At 36.2% G+C, this 17,666-nt stretch overlaps 1 protein-coding gene across 1 annotated transcript; it reads left to right on the forward strand.

Annotated features, from left to right (window-relative positions):
• The first annotated feature begins 2,403 nt into the window (after window positions 1-2,403).
• On the forward strand, window positions 2,404-16,523 carry prelid1a (PRELI domain containing 1a). Its single transcript, XM_081383144.1, has 6 exons — window positions 2,404-2,698; window positions 7,628-7,743; window positions 12,973-13,198; window positions 14,248-14,361; window positions 14,829-14,907; window positions 15,856-16,523. The coding sequence occupies exons 2-6, from the start codon at window positions 7,652-7,654 to the stop codon at window positions 15,975-15,977; spliced, it is 633 nt and encodes a 210-aa protein (XP_081239270.1). The 5' UTR covers window positions 2,404-2,698; window positions 7,628-7,651; the 3' UTR covers window positions 15,978-16,523.
• The last annotated feature ends 1,143 nt before the right edge of the window (window positions 16,524-17,666 follow it).

Consider the following 17,666-nt stretch of genomic DNA (forward strand, 5'->3'; position numbering starts at 1 on the left):
CAATCCATGATAAAAGTGCATCAATCCATCATAAAAGTGCATCAATCCATCATAAAAGTGCATTTATCCATCATAAAAGTGCATCAATCCATCATAAAAGTGCATTTATCCATCATAAAAGTGCATCAATCATCATAAAAGTGCATCAATCCATCATAAAAGTGCATCTGTCCATGATAAAAGTGCATCAGTCCATCATAAAAGTGCATCAATCCATCATAAAAGTGCATCTGTCCATCATAAAAGTGCATCTATCCATGATAAAAGTGCATCTATCCATCATAAAAGTGCATCTATCCATCATAAAAGTGCATCTATCCATGATAAAAGTGCATCTATCCATCATAAAAGTGCATCTATCCATCATAAAAGTGCATCTGTCCATGATAAAAGTGCATCAGTCCATCATAAAAGTGCATCTATCCATCATAAAAGTGCATCTATCCATCATAAAAGTGCATCCATCCATCATAAAAGTGCATCAATCCATGATAAAAGTGCATCAATCCATCATAAAAGTGCATCAATCCATCATAAAAGTGCATTTATCCATCATAAAAGTGCATCAATCCATCATAAAAGTGCATTTATCCATCATAAAAGTGCATCAATCCATGATAAAAGTGCATCAATCCATCATAAAAGTGCATCAATCCATCATAAAAGTGCATTTATCCATCATAAAAGTGCATCAATCCATCATAAAAGTGCATCTGTCCATCATAAAAGTGCATCTGTCCATGATAAAAGTGCATCCATCCATCATAAAAGTGCATCCATCCATCATAAAAGTGCATCTATACATGATTAAAGTGCTCCACAGGCATTGAGGGGTTAATAAAGGCCTTCTGAAACAAAATCATGTGTTTGTGTAAGAAAAATATTTTTTAATACTCAGATTGTGTTCGTCTGAAAGAAGAATGCCATATACGGATGGGTTCAGGGTGAGTAAATCATGGGCTAATTCTCATGTTTGGGTGAACTATCCCTGTAAGTCACATGTTACGTCTCCAGATTACTCTTCATCTCTCCAGTGTTCCTGATGTACATATGAAGGTGAAGGTGATAGCAAGCAACTGTGGTTTTATTATCTCTCTATTCATGCAATACAAATGAGATTTTTATAAAAGTTCTATTACAGGGTTAATTCCTGATGGACAGAGTAATATTTTAAGATCCCCTCTTCATTATTTGGTTGAACTTCTCTGATTAAAATCGTTTTAAAAGAAAAGATAAAACAAAAGAAAGGTTAATATAAATACGTTCACAAATTGTTTTATAACAATTGTTTTAACTTTTTTATTATTATGTTATTTATCTTATTTATAAAACTTTTTATATTGTTTTATATTGTTATTTATGTGTTTTTCATGTTTGGATGAAATTATTCATATTGATTTCAGTCTGGAGTACTTTGAGAAAATATATTCAAGTAATTGTATCATATTGAGCTCTTCTTACTGAGTAATGATGAAATTGGTTATGCACGCATTTATTAAATCATTGATCATCGTCAATTGTTTGGGTTACTATAATGAATTAAGAAAAAATGCTTAAAGGTTTACTAGCAATACAAGAAATCATGTGTTCATTTCTGTTCGCATTTGAAGATCCAGTCATGTGAATGAAAACCAAGAAGTGCTTTTGGTTTCAGTGTTTGAAGACTAAATGAACAACACTCCACGGTTACACTTCTCCCAATGCTTTGCGTTAAGAATCATGTTAATGTTCAAAACTTCATGACATTATAAATAGGCCTATCTGCTGCAGCAAAATCTGCTTTGTTGTCCATGCTGCATTGAAATACTGTAAATACCACGGCAAAACCTGACGTTAATCATTAAAGAAAATGAGTAGCCTATAATATGCTAAAATCGTATTATTAATCAATAAACAATATGTGTTGTACCAGCACCATTACTCTGGCAAATAGGTTGAATTTTAGCAATTTAAAAAATAAAATAACAATAATAATAATTAAAATTGAGTAGCCTACTGTGTCCATTAGGAATGCACTACAACCTTTGGAACATGAAAAAAAAAAAACATTTGGTGAATTACATTATTTTTTTCCTCTAAAATAATGATGTAGCCTACTGTACAGTGCATGGAAAACCAAAATCGCTCAGTAGTATTTCCCATTCAGATCACACGTGTGAATATTTTATAAAACATTTTGCCTTTTCTGATTATACCTATGATTTTGTTTTGTTTTGACCCAAAAGTCGAAGTTTCGTACCAATTTGATATAGCAAAACGTTTTAAAAATTCAAAACGTAATATTTTTCGTTGTACGGTAAATCCCCCATGCTTAACGCTAGAGGGTTCGCGCGTCTGATGTCCAACTCCTTGATATTTGAAGGTCCGAAAAGTTACAAAAGAAAAGTCTGTATGCTCTAAGATGCTACAGTGGGTTATTGTAGCATCTTAGCGCATACAGACTTTTCTTTTGTACACAAAACGACTCTAATAGAACTTATGTATTTTGATTAAATAACCCACGTTAACATGATGTAATATTAATAATTGAAGGGTTGTGGTGGGCTCAGTGGTCTCCCGGAAGTGTCGTCACTGACTGAGTCTGACCATGACCTTCTCTCTTCTGTCACGTAGTCGTGTGTAGACGAGCCTCACGAATGATTGTGCAATGTAGGAGTAGAGAAATCACCTCGCACGACGACACACTCTGTTTACTCTGGTAAGTGCTCATTCATATTTATTTAATTGGTTGTAGTTGCAGATAGACCGTCATTCAGAAAGCGAGTGACAGTTACACATGCGTTAGCCGCGAGCTCAGCTAGCATCCGGTTCACAGCTCATAATCTACTCTTACTTTATTACTCTAATATGTTTGAGTACTAATACTCCTTATAATATAAAGGGTCTATTAATTGATTTTCATAGCCGTCCACGTGTCCATTAAAGTGTGTATTTCTATGGCTGTGTGTGTTTTTAGGCTCACTGTCTGAACTCTGAACACTCTCTCAACAGCGTTAATCGGATTCATTGAGTCAAATCTAGTCAGTTCTGGGAAATTCTTATCTAGATCTTCTTAAACCCCCCGAGCTGGTTTCTGCTCATCTTTTGTGTAGATTATCTGTGATCTGCTTGCTAAAATAGCATTCTCCAGCTGTCAGTCATCTGACATGTGTCAGTCATATAGGCAAAAGTTTATTTATATAGCACTTTTCATACACTATGACAATTCAAAGTACTTTATATAGAAATGAATAAAAATAATCACAAAATAAAAGCAAGGAACGTTAAAACAGTTATTCAAAATGCTTTACATGGAAAGGAATTAAACACTGGCAATTCAAAGTGGTTATTAAAGTAGTAAAAAGATGATAGAATAAACTTCTCATCTGGCAAAACTCCGGTGTATCTTATTTTGCATCTTTCAATATCCCCAATTTAGTGCTTTATGTTTCTCTCTTACCCAATTCTCAGAGCCATTTGAGTTCAGTTTAGAATCAGAAGGAAGAATACAGGGCAGTCAGTCGGACGTACAGTGGATACTCTCACATTTTCCCATGATGGTCAGTCTTTTCTGTGGTTTTTCCCTCGGCGTGTCTATATAACTCTGGACATCTCTAGAGAGATCAATTTTCACCTCAATTGAAAAAGGTGAGCACTCACAACTTGCTCAAAAATTTGATCATCCAGACCCTCAGGGTTTCCCCCACTACAGTACCATGGATTAACTAAACCCACCAGACTAGTATCCCCGTACTAATCTGGACTAGTATCCACTTAATCTGGACTAGTATCCCCATACTAATCTGGACTAGTATCCCCGTAGTAATCTCGACTAGTATCCCCATACTAATCTGGACTAGTATCCCCATACTAATCTGGACTAGTATCCCCATACTAATCTGGACTAGTATCCTCATACTAATCTGGACTAGTATCTCCATACTAATCTGGACTAGTATCCCCATACTAATCTGGACTAGTCTCCTCCCTATACTAATCTGGACTAGTATCCCCTAATCTGGACTAGTATCCCCCTAATCTGGACTAGTATCCCTGTACTAATCTGGACTAGTATGATACTAATCTGGACTAGTATCCCCCTAATCTGGACTAGTATCCCCCTAATCTGGACTAGTATCCCTGTACTAATCTGGACTAGTATGATACTAATCTGGACTAGTATCCCCCTAATCTGGACTAGTATCCCCGTACTAATCTAGACTAGTATCCCCGTACTAATCTGGACTAGTATCCCCGTACTAATCTGGACTAGTATCCCCGTACTAATCTGGACTAGTATCCCCGTACTAATCTGGACTAGTATCCCCGTACTAATCTGGACTAGTATCCCCGTACTAATCTGGACTAGTATCCCCGTACTAATCTGGACTAGTATCCCCTAGGGATGCAAGCAACGGTACACGGTAAAATCCCGGACCGTTCAGTCAGCCCTGCACGGGACAATCTACCCTTGTGTCCCGCGGGACTTCGGTTTTGCCATTGAGTTCGCGCTGATCCTTTTAGTTTTTGCTTTAGCCGTCGTTCACATATCGCGCCTAAAAAGGCATAGAAAACGCTAGGCGCGCCGCGTTTTCCTTTTTCCAAAGCGCTAGGGCTGTTGCGCTCCGGAGGCGTCTGTCGTTGCTAAAGCAACTATCAGCTGCGCTCTGGTTGGTTCTTGTCACGTGACCTACGGTGCGCTTGCGGCATTCTGAAAAATTGAGAATTTTCTGCTGGGGACATCGTTAGTGCCAACCGGTCTCGCCTTGCACCAGACAGTGTTGATAGACTCATCTTTTTGCACAAAAATCTCTCAATAGTGGATGAGTAAATAACATTGCACTTTGTATCCTGAATGCAGTATTTTTTCATTATATTATTTTGCTCTGCTTTTTTTTATTCAAAGCACAAGCTAATTTATGTTTGTTAAAGATAAAAGTGCACTTTTTCTTTCACATTGATCACTTCATATACCAGTTATCAAGGTTTGGAATTGGGATCCACTTGAATATTTTGAGTGTTAATTTATTCCATACATTGATGTTCTTCCTACTGTGACATTCTGTTTATGCTCATAAGAAAAATAAAACATATTTTTGGGATGAAATAGCAGTCTTTTTCTACACAAAACATGTACCGAAACCGAACCGAGACCGCTGCCCAAAAACCGAGGTACGGACCGTACCGTGGGCTATCTGTACCCTTGCACCCCTAGTATCCCCCCTGTACTAATCTGTACTAGTATCCCCCTAATCTGGACTAGTCTCCTCCCCGTACTAATCTGGACTAGTATCCCCCTAATCTGGACTAGTATCTCCCTAATCTGGACTAGTCTCCTCCCCGTACTAATCTGGACTAGTATCCCCCTAATCTGGACTAGTATCCACTTAATCTGGACTAGTCTCCTTCCTGTACTAATAATCTGGACTAGTATCCTCCTAATCTGGACTAGTATCCCCCTAATCTGGACTAGTATCTCCCTAATCTGGACTAGTATCCACTTAATCTGGACTTGTCTCCTCCCCATACTAATCTGGACTAGTATCCACTTAATCTGGACTTGTCTCCTCCCCATACTAATCTGGACTAGTATCCCCCTAATCTGGACTAGTATCTCCCTAATCTGGACTAGTCTCCTCCCCGTACTAATCTGGACTAGTATCCCCCTAATCTGGACTAGTATCCACTTAATCTGGACTAGTCTCCTTCCTGTACTAATAATCTGGACTAGTATCCTCCTAATCTGGACTAGTATCCCCCTAATCTGGACTAGTATCTCCCTAATCTGGACTAGTATCCACTTAATCTGGACTTGTCTCCTCCCCATACTAATCTGGACTAGTATCCACTTAATCTGGACTTGTCTCCTCCCCATACTAATCTGGACTAGTATCCTCCTAATCTGGACTAGTATCCCCATACTAATCTGGACTAGTATCCACTTAATCTGGATTTGTCTCCTGCCCATACTAATCTGGACTAGTATCCCCCTAATCTGGACTAGTATCCCTGTACCAGTCACCACAGTGTTCCTTTGACCATCATGAGTAATTCCCCCTCCGGTACCTTTTAACAATTTAGACTAGAGATGCACCGATTGATCGGCTGGTGACCGGAATTGGCCGATTTTCACGTGATCGGCCGTAACCGGCGACCGGCCGGTCAGTCTGACAAATGCCGGTCAAATGCACTCGGGCGCGGCATAATTAACATCGCGCAACATCAGCATCTCACGTGCACACGGAGCACATGTAGAAAACCTCGTGAATTACGTCCGTTCAGACCGCAAGCGCGTATTTTTTTTCCGGCGTGCATGTTAATCAATGAGTGCATTCACAACGGAAGCAGGAGCAGCGCGTGAGCGTCAAGCAGGAGCGTCGCGAGCAGTGAAGCGCGTGTTTCGGCGCCGAGTCTATTTGCTGCACTGCTCGCGCTCAATTAAAGGGAAAGCACACTTTTGATGGAAAATAGCCTAAATAGGGTTTCACAAAAAAGTGCCCAAAATGCACAGAATTTGTGTGTTTTAACAAGAACTGGAGCAGGCTATGTCAGAAAAGAAAACAAAGACTAATATTTATAGAAAATGTACCCTTTAAACTTGTTTTATTATTCAGTTTGTACAAGTGATTGCAATAGGCCTGTGTGTGTGTGCTTTGAGAAATATCTTTATACTGCAAGGCTATATTTATTTTATTTTTTATTTATATAGCCTATTATTTTATTGCCATTCCCTGTTTTCATACAGACGTTTCGTTTGCTAAATATATATATATATATATATATATATATTGGATATTGAATGTGAAAAGGAAATGGTTCTTCCACAACACTGCACTTTAGATGTGTGGGAACTATGCAAATTGTAAAATGTTCTATTACAGAAAAGATATAAAATAAATATTTGTGTGTGCTGTAAAGTGGTTAGAAAAAATGAAATCGGAATCGGCTAAAATCGGTATCGGCAGGTCAAACTTAATGAAAAATCGGAAATCGGAATCGGCCCAGAAAATTGTAATCGGTGCATCTCTAATTTAGACAGTTATAAAAATAATAAAAGGTGTTTCATTTTAACATGAATCATTTTGTACAGCTGAATCTATGTTTGTCTCTTATCCAATTTTCAGTGCCATTTGAGTTTATAATCTAAAGGAGGATGCAGAGATAAAACACAGTGTAATCAGTCGGACGCACAATGGCACAGTGCTCATTCAGTAAATGCACAGCTGAACAGAAGTGTTATGAGTCTGGATGTGAATGTCCTAGTGTAGGAGCGTATCTGATCTCTTCTGGAAGCTGGTTCCAGCAGAATAGCTAAACGCAGACTCGCCATGCTTAGAGTGAACCCTTGGTGTTTCTAGCTGATATGATCCTAATGATCTGAGTGATCTGGTGGGTTTATATTCAGTGAGCATATCGGCAATGTATTGAGGTCCTAGGCCATATATAATACTATACTATAATACTATACACCAGCATAATACTTTAAATATACACATATTCATAATGTTATTTATTATTATGTATATCTGCCATTCCATAGATCAGGTTATGCACATGCACTCATATACCAGAGTTAAGAGTTGCCCATGCCTGTCTCAAAGATATCGTTTAGATCTCAATTATTAGCTGTTTTTGTCCTTTGTTTCAGTTTTTAACAGGTTGAGCGGGAACAATGGTGAAGTATTTCAGCTGTTCAAGCTTTCTGAAGAGCTCATGGGACCAAGTGTTTCTGGCGTTCTGGCAGAGATACCCCAACCCTTACAGGTGCATTTACAACACATATTCATAATGTTATTATATATTATTATACCCCAACCCTTACAGGTGCATTTACAACACATATTCATAATGTTATTATATATTATTATACACCAACCCTTACAGGTGCTGTTACAACACATATTCATCATGTTATTATATATTATTATACACCAACCCTTACAGGTGCTGTTACAACACATATTCATAATGTTATTATATATTATTATACACCAACCCTTACAGGTGCAGTTACAACACATATTCATAATGTTATTATATATTATTATACCCCAACCCTTACAGGTGCTGTTACAACACATATTCATCATGTTATTATATATTATTATACCCCAACCCTTACAGGTGCTGTTACAACACATATTCATAATGTTATTATATATTATTATACCCCAACCCTTACAGGTGCAGTTACAACACATATTCATAATGTTATTATATATTATTATACACCAACCCTTACAGGTGCATTTAGAACACATATTCATAATGTTATTATATATTATTATTCCCAAACCCTTACAGGTGCATTTACAACACATATTCATCATGTTATTATATATTATTATACACCAACCTTTACAGGTGCAGTTACAACACATATTCATAATGTGATTATATATTATTATACACCAACCCTTACAGGTGCAGTTACAACACATATTCATAATGTTATTATATATTATTATACACCAACCCTTACAGGTGCAGTTACAACACATATTCATAATGTTATTATATATTATTATACACCAACCCTTACAGGTGCATTTACAACACATATTCATAATGTTATTATATATTATTATACACCAACCCTTACAGGTGCAGTTACAACACATATTCATAATGTTATTATATATTATTATACACCAACCCTTACAGGTGCATTTACAACACATATTCATAATGTTATTATATATTATTATACACCAACCCTTACAGGTGCATTTACAACACATATTCATAATGTGATTATATATTATTATACACCAACCCTTACAGGTGCAGTTACAACACATATTCATAATGTTATTATATATTATTATACACCAACCCTTACAGGTGCAGTTACAACACATATTCATAATGTTATTATATATTATTATACACCAACCCTTACAGGTGCATTTACAACACATATTCATAATGTTATTATATATTATTATACACCAACCCTTACAGGTGCAGTTACAACACATATTCATAATGTTATATATTATTATACACCAACCCTTACAGGTGCATTTACAACACATATTCATAATGTTATTATATATTATTATACACCAACCCTTACAGGTGCTGTTACAACACATATTCATAATGTTATTATATATTATTATACACCAACCCTTACAGGTGCTGTTACAACACATATTCATAATGTTATTATATATTATTATACCCCAACCCTTACAGGTACAGTTACAACACATATTCATAATGTTATTATATATTATTATACACCAACCCTTACAGGTGCATTTACAACACATATTCATCATGTTATTATATATTATTATACACCAACCCTTACAGGTGCAGTTACAACACATATTCATAATGTGATTATATATTATTATACACCAACCCTTACAGGTGCAGTTACAACACATATTCATAATGTGATTATATATTATTATACACCAACCCTTACAGGTGCAGTTACAACACATATTCATAATGTTATTATATATTATTATACACCAACCCTTACAGGTGCTGTTACAACACATATTCATAATGTTATTATATATTATTATACCCCAACCCTTACAGGTGCATTTACAACACATATTCATAATGTTATTATATATTATTATACACCAACCCTTACAGGTGCTGTTACAACACATATTCATAATGTTATTATATGTTATTATACACCAACCCTTACAGGTGCTGTTACAACACATATTCATAATGTTATATATTATTATACACCAACCCTTACAGGTGCTGTTACAACACATATTCATAATGTTATTATATATTATTATACACCAACCCTTACAGGTGCTGTTACAACACATATTCATCATGTTATTATATATTATTATACCCCAACCCTTACAGGTGCTGTTACAACACATATTCATAATGTTATTATATATTATTATACCCCAACCCTTACAGGTGCAGTTACAACACATATTCATAATGTTATTATATATTATTATACACCAACCCTTACAGGTGCATTTAGAACACATATTCATAATGTTATTATATATTATTATTCCCAAACCCTTACAGGTGCATTTACAACACATATTCATCATGTTATTATATATTATTATACCCCAACCCTTACAGGTGCATTTACAACACATATTCATCATGTTATTATATATTATTATACACCAACCCTTACAGGTGCAGTTACAACACATATTCATAATGTGATTATATATTATTATACACCAACCCTTACAGGTGCAGTTACAACACATATTCATAATGTTATTATATATTATTATACACCAACCCTTACAGGTGCAGTTACAACACATATTCATAATGTTATTATATATTATTATACACCAACCCTTACAGGTGCATTTACAACACATATTCATAATGTTATTATATATTATTATACACCAACCCTTACAGGTGCAGTTACAACACATATTCATAATGTTATTATATATTATTATACACCAACCCTTACAGGTGCATTTACAACACATATTCATAATGTGATTATATATTATTATACACCAACCCTTACAGGTGCATTTACAACACATATTCATAATGTGATTATATATTATTATACACCAACCCTTACAGGTGCAGTTACAACACATATTCATAATGTTATTATATATTATTATACACCAACCCTTACAGGTGCAGTTACAACACATTCATAATGTTATTATATATTATTATACACCAACCCTTACAGGTGCATTTACAACACATATTCATAATGTTATTATATATTATTATACACCAACCCTTACAGGTGCAGTTACAACACATATTCATAATGTTATTATATATTATTATACACCAACCCTTACAGGTGCAGTTACAACACATATTCATAATGTTATATATTATTATACACCAACCCTTACAGGTGCATTTACAACACATATTCATAATGTTATTATATATTATTATACACCAACCCTTACAGGTGCTGTTACAACACATATTCATAATGTTATTATATATTATTATACACCAACCCTTACAGGTGCTGTTACAACACATATTCATAATGTTATTATATATTATTATACACCAACCCTTACAGGTGCTGTTACAACACATATTCATAATGTTATTATATATTATTATACCCCAACCCTTACAGGTGCTGTTACAACACATATTCATCATGTTATTATATATTATTATAAACCAACCCTCACAGGTGCAGTTACAACACATATTCATAATGTTATTATATATTATTATACACCAACCCTCACAGGTGCAGTTACAACACATATTCATAATGTTATTATATATTATTATACACCAACCCTTACAGGTGCTGTTACAACACATATTCATCATGTTATTATATATTATTATACCCCAACCCTCACAGGTGCAGTTACAACACATATTCATAATGTTATTATATATTATTATACCCCAACCCTTACAGGTGCATTTACAACACATATTCATCATGTTATTATATATTATTATACCCCAACCCTTACAGGTGCAGTTACAACACATATTCATAATGTTATTATATATTATTATACACCAACCCTTACAGGTGCAGTTACAACACATATTCATCATGTTATTATATATTATTATACACCAACCCTTACAGGTGCAGTTACAACACATATTCATAATGTTATTATATATTATTATACCCCAACCCTTACAGGTGCATTTACAACACATATTCATAATGTTATTATATATTATTATACCCCAACCCTTTCATGTGCAGTTACAACACATATTCATAATGTTATTATATATTATTATAAACCAACCCTTACAGGTGCATTTACAACACATATTCATAATGTTATTATATATTATTATAAACCAACCCTTACAGGTGCATTTACAACACATATTCATAATGTTATTATATATTATTATAAACCAACCCTCACAGGTACAGTTACAACACATATTCATAATGTTATTATATATTATTATACACCAACCCTTACAGGTGCTGTTACAACACATATTCATCATGTTATTATATATTATTATACCCCAACCCTCACAGGTGCATTTACAACACATATTCATAATGTTATTATATATTATTATAAACCAACCCTTACAGGTGCAGTTACAACACATATTCATAATGTTATTATATATTATTATACACCAACCCTCACAGGTACAGTTACAACACATATTCATAATGTTATTATATATTATTATACCCCAACCCTCACAGGTGCAGTTACAACACATATTCATAATGTTATTATATATTATTATACCCCAACCATTACAGGTGCATTTACAACACATATTCATAATGTGATTATATATTATTATACCCCAACCCTTACAGGTGCAGTTACAACACATATTCATAATGTTATTATATATTATTATACACCAACCCTTACAGGTGCAGTTACAACACATATTCATAATGTTATTATATATTATTATACACCAACCCTTACAGGTGCAGTTACAACACATATTCATAATGTTATTATATATTATTATACACCAACCCTCACAGGTACAGTTACAACACATATTCATAATGTTATTATATATTATTATACCCCAACCATTACAGGTGCATTTACAACACATATTCATAATGTTATTATATATTATTATACCCCAACCCTTACAGGTGCATTTACAACACATATTCATAATGTTATTATATATTATTATACCCCAACCCTTTCATGTGCAGTTACAACACATATTCATAATGTTATTATATATTATTATACCCCAACCCTTACAGGTGTATTTACAACACATATTCATAATGTTATTATATATTATTATACACCAACCCTTACAGGTGCAGTTACAACACATATTCATAATGTTATTATATATTATTATACACCAACCCTTACAGGTGCATTTACAACACATATTCATAATGTTATTATATATTATTATACACCAACCCTTACAGGTGCAGTTACAACACATATTCATAATGTTATTATATATTATTATACCCTAACCCTAATTTTTTTTTTTTGTATTCCCCAGTAATCATGTTTTAACGGAAGACATCATATTTCGGGAAGTCACTCCAGACAACTGCCTGATGTCCAGACGTCTCTTGACCAAAACCAGCCGGGCTCCTCGCTGGGCGGAGAGGTTTCTGCCCGCACACATGGCCCAGAAGGCCTACATCATCGAGGACTCAGTGGTGGACCCTCAGGGCCGGACCATGACCACCCTCACCTGGAACATCAGCCACGCTCGAGTGATGGTGCGCCATCTCTCTCTCACACACACACACACACACACACACACACACACACACACAGCTGCTCCACAACATGTGATAACACCCCCCCCCCCCCAAATCACAAGCGTTCAGATTTTACACAAACACAATGAAGCCTATTTTTAGAGCCATTAATATGTTGTGCATTCTGACAGTACTTTCATGACATAAACACTTAATTTCCCCTTTTTATTTCTGAAATGGAACAAAAACTGACTAATTATAGCTGATAATTTAAATAAAATAAACATTGTGTCTAGATTTTTGTTACTGCATTACAGTAGAATAATAAGAGTTTATTAAATAAAACATTTGAATCGATGAAAAAAATAAGAATCGGGGTGGAATATTTGAAATGCAACATGAGGTGACAGTGACCAAGAGCTGCTTTAAAGAGGACCTGTGATGCTCTTTCACACAGTCTTGATGTTGTTTCAGGCTCTACTACAACAGGTTTTCCTGCTGTAATGTTGATTATTCTCTTCATATTCTCCATTGTTGCGGCTCCTCTCTTCCCAGTCTGTCAGTAACGCTCTGTTTACTTCCTGTCTCTATGAAGCCCCTCCTTCTGAAAAGCACACTGTGCTCTGATTGGTCGTTTGGAGGAGTGTGTTATGATTGGTTGAGCGCTTCGAGTGTGTTTGGGAATTGTCCCGCCCCTTCCCATAACCGCCAGTTTAACACACTACTAACTAACTCAACCAGGCCCCGCCCCTTTATTCTGCATATGAATTATTATAATGAGGAATATTGTGACGTGTTCGTTCCCGGAAGAAACTCAAGACTACAATGGAGTTCAGAAACACTGACACTGATATAGAGAAGAACTCAGAGCACACTAAACACAGATGAACATGGACAGAAGCAGAATATGTCCTCTGATATATATGAAAAAAGACTAATAATTGCTAGTGCATGAGTAAATATAGTTATTTTAAACATGTTTAGTTTGATTCCTGCTTAGTTTAATTATTAACTGTCCTGACGAGACATGAGCTACAGGAGGTTAACTGTGTGTTTTGTGTGTGTAGAGCGTGGAGGAGCGGTGTGTGTATAAAGTGAACCCTGAGAACAGCAGCTGGACCGAGATCGAGAGAGAGGCCTGGATTTCCTCCAAGCTGTACGGCCTCTCTAAAGCTGTGCAGGTCAGGAGTGTGTGATGATCTCGAAGAAAGATTTTATTGTTTTTTTTTTTACATTTATTATTATCAATGAAATCATGATTAAAAAAAAATCTGGATTCTTTGATGATTAGACATTTCAAAAGAACAGCATTTATTTGAAATAGAAATATTCAGTAACATTACAAATGTCTTGACTGTCACTTTTTTTTTCTTTTTTTTTCATTTTCTTAAAGACAACACACACGCACAATGCCACCAAAACAGTAATTATACATGAAAATTACTTTTCTAAGCAGTGCCATTGTACAGGTACTTCCAGCTTTTCGAGAGATTTATCACAGCAGTGTGTGTGATCCGTTTACATGCATTTGAGGAACTGTCTGGATGGATGTTCATGTGTGGTGTTTAGTTTGCAGTTCAATTGCCTCACTGTATGCTTTCCAGAAGAAGTCTATTCAAAGTGCTTTCCATCTTAAACTCATTTTCAGGAATTCGGACTTGCCCGGTTTAAGAACAACGTTACCAAGACCATGAAAGGCTTTGAGTTCATCCTGGCCAAGATGCAAGGTAAGATGCCAGCTGGAGTTCAAGCGGTGCAGGAGCTGTTTAAAAGAGGACTTCACTTCACAATTAACATTTCCTGATAATATACTCATCCAAGAAGATGTTCATGTCTGTCTTTCTTCAGTGGAAAAGAAATGAAGGTTTTTGAGGAAAACACTCCAGGATGTTCCTCCATATAGTATCTTCAATGGGGTCCAACGGGTCGAAGGTCCAGATGTGAGTTTCAGTGCAGCTTCAAAGTCTCGACACGATCCAGCCGAGGAATAAGAGTCTCATCTAGACAAACCAGCAGACATTTATAACAGAAATAAACATTATATACTTTTATCCACAAATGCTGATCTTGCTCTAGCTGTGATGCGACACACATTACGTAATCAGGGTGAAAGGTCAAGCGGGACGTAGGTGTAAGAACAGACCCAGTGTTTACAAAGCCAACGTGCAAAGACTAAGTCAAACGCCATTTACTAAATAAATAAATAAAAGAAAACAACGATGTCAGACGATTTTGAAGCTGGAGGAGAAAATGAGATTGAGTTTAGGTCTGTTCTTACACCTACGTCCCGCTTGACCTTTCAACCTGATTACGTAATGTGTGGCGCATCACAGCTAGAGCAAGACCAGCATTTGTGGATAAAAGTATATAATGTTTATTTCTGTTATAAATGTCGGCTGGTTTGTCTAGATAAGACTCTTATTCCTCGGCTGGATCGTGTCGAGACTTTGAAGCTGCACTGAAACTCACATCTGGACCTTCGACCCGTTGGACCCCATTGAAGACACTATATGGAGAAACATCCTGGAGTGTTTTCCTCAAAAACCTTCATTTCTTTTCCACTGAAGGAAGACAGACATGAACATCTTGGATGATGTAAGGGAGAGTAAATGATCAGGAAATGTTCATTGTGAAGTGAACTACTGCTTTAACTGTTGTATCTGGTCCTCCTGCAGGTGAAACTCCCTCACGGACGCTAGCAGAGACCGCGACGGTGAAGGCTCGCGAAACTGCGCTCGCGGCTAAAGTGAAGGCTAAGGATTTAGCCTCTCAAGCGCAGAAGAAGCAGTATGTATGATGAAGAAACACACGGCTCTTCCAGCGCTAACGTCTCGTGTCATTCCCACACATTTGGACATGAGAGGCATTTACCTCTGGATCTCAGTATGGATTTAGTGAAACCAATGTGCTCTTCGACTGAAATTCTCCAGTGAACTCGGTTTAATGCGGCAACTTCCTCCTCCTGCTTCATCAAGTCAGATTTTACATGAGACTTTGCATTGTTGTGATTGCTAAATTAATTTTTTCTGATTTTGCTGTATTTCCATCATTGTCTCCTTGAATCTTCATATTCACTCAATGTGATTCGCTGCTTCAAATTGAAGTTCTATCATTGACGGTCCATGGTTCCAGCAGTCATTGCCGGCGCGATTACAAGTGAATTATTGTGAAAATAATTCGTAATTAGGGCTTGTGAAAGTTGTCTCAGAATGCCGGATGTCGAGTGTTTGAAACAAGAAATGCATTGAATGCAAAGGTGAGATAGCTTATAAAATGTTTTATAGCTCTTAACAATTGTTTGTGTTCAACCGTGATCACCAATAAATCTTTTCTATACATCTGACATATTGTTCTCTTATTTGGGATTTCCTTTGCACTGTGATCACTATTGTTATGAATGAATGCCAGTGTTAATTGTAACACTAAAGCATGAAGCAGAAGTTGCGCTGGTCTTTTCTCCTCTATTGTGTCGTATATCCGAGTGAAACGCTTCTGGAACAAGAGCAAATGTGGGCGGGGCTTGATTGTGTCTGTGGGGAGTTGATTGGATGGTTGTGGTTTGCTATTGGCTGATCTCATGTGAGTGACAGGTTATAGCTCCGCCCTCGTCATCAGAGAAGAGAAGAGATGCTGCAAGAGGAACTTATTCTGATTCTAGATTTCCAGGAACATGAGTTTAAAGGTTGTTCCCACAATAACGATGCCGTCAAAACCCTTGATTGATCCCTGTTCACATGGATCCGCGAAAACGACAAAAAGTTGTTGGCGATGTCACTCGTCAAGAAACAACATGCCTCGTGTAGCCCCGCCCCTTTTCAGCGCAGCATTCCCATGGCATGATGGTAAAATCTAACGGATTTATGAATGAACCACTTCGTGGTCTGCTGACATTTGTCATGACATCTGCTTCAAACATTACAATGCTCAGGATAACTTTCGTTAACTTTATAAAAAGTAAATCCATTTAATCAACTAATTATTACTCGTCGACAGCGATGCCGCAAAAGCGAAGTCCAGGGACAATATCCTAAAGAATATCACGCTTGTTTCTCTGGTGCATAATGTCTTTACTTATTACATGGCTTGGCTGAATTCCAATGTAGAATGCAGTCTGTTATTTCTTTTTATTACATGGCTCGGCTGAATTCCAATGTAGAATGCGGTCTGTTATTTCTTGATAACAGACCGCTGCGAAGTATAACAGACCGTTGCCATGAAAAACAGCGCGTTGCTATGGACGCGGAACGGACTATTTTCTTTGGCGGAAGCAATACAATCGTTTTTAAATCAATAAACTCCTTTTTAAATAAATAATTTGTGTCAAATTATTTATTTATTTTGTAGGTAGCCATGTAATAAGCGGGATAATGTATAGTGAGCCGGTTGTTATAGTGAATAACAACCCCTTCAGGCTGATTCAAGATCCCTCCGCTTCGCGTCGGGATCCCGTTCAGCCTGTCGGGGTTGTTATTCACTATAACAACCG

This window comes from Scardinius erythrophthalmus (assembly GCF_964197995.2).
Source record: "Scardinius erythrophthalmus genome assembly, chromosome: 13".
In the NCBI taxonomy this organism is placed as follows: Eukaryota; Metazoa; Chordata; class Actinopteri; order Cypriniformes; family Leuciscidae; genus Scardinius; species Scardinius erythrophthalmus.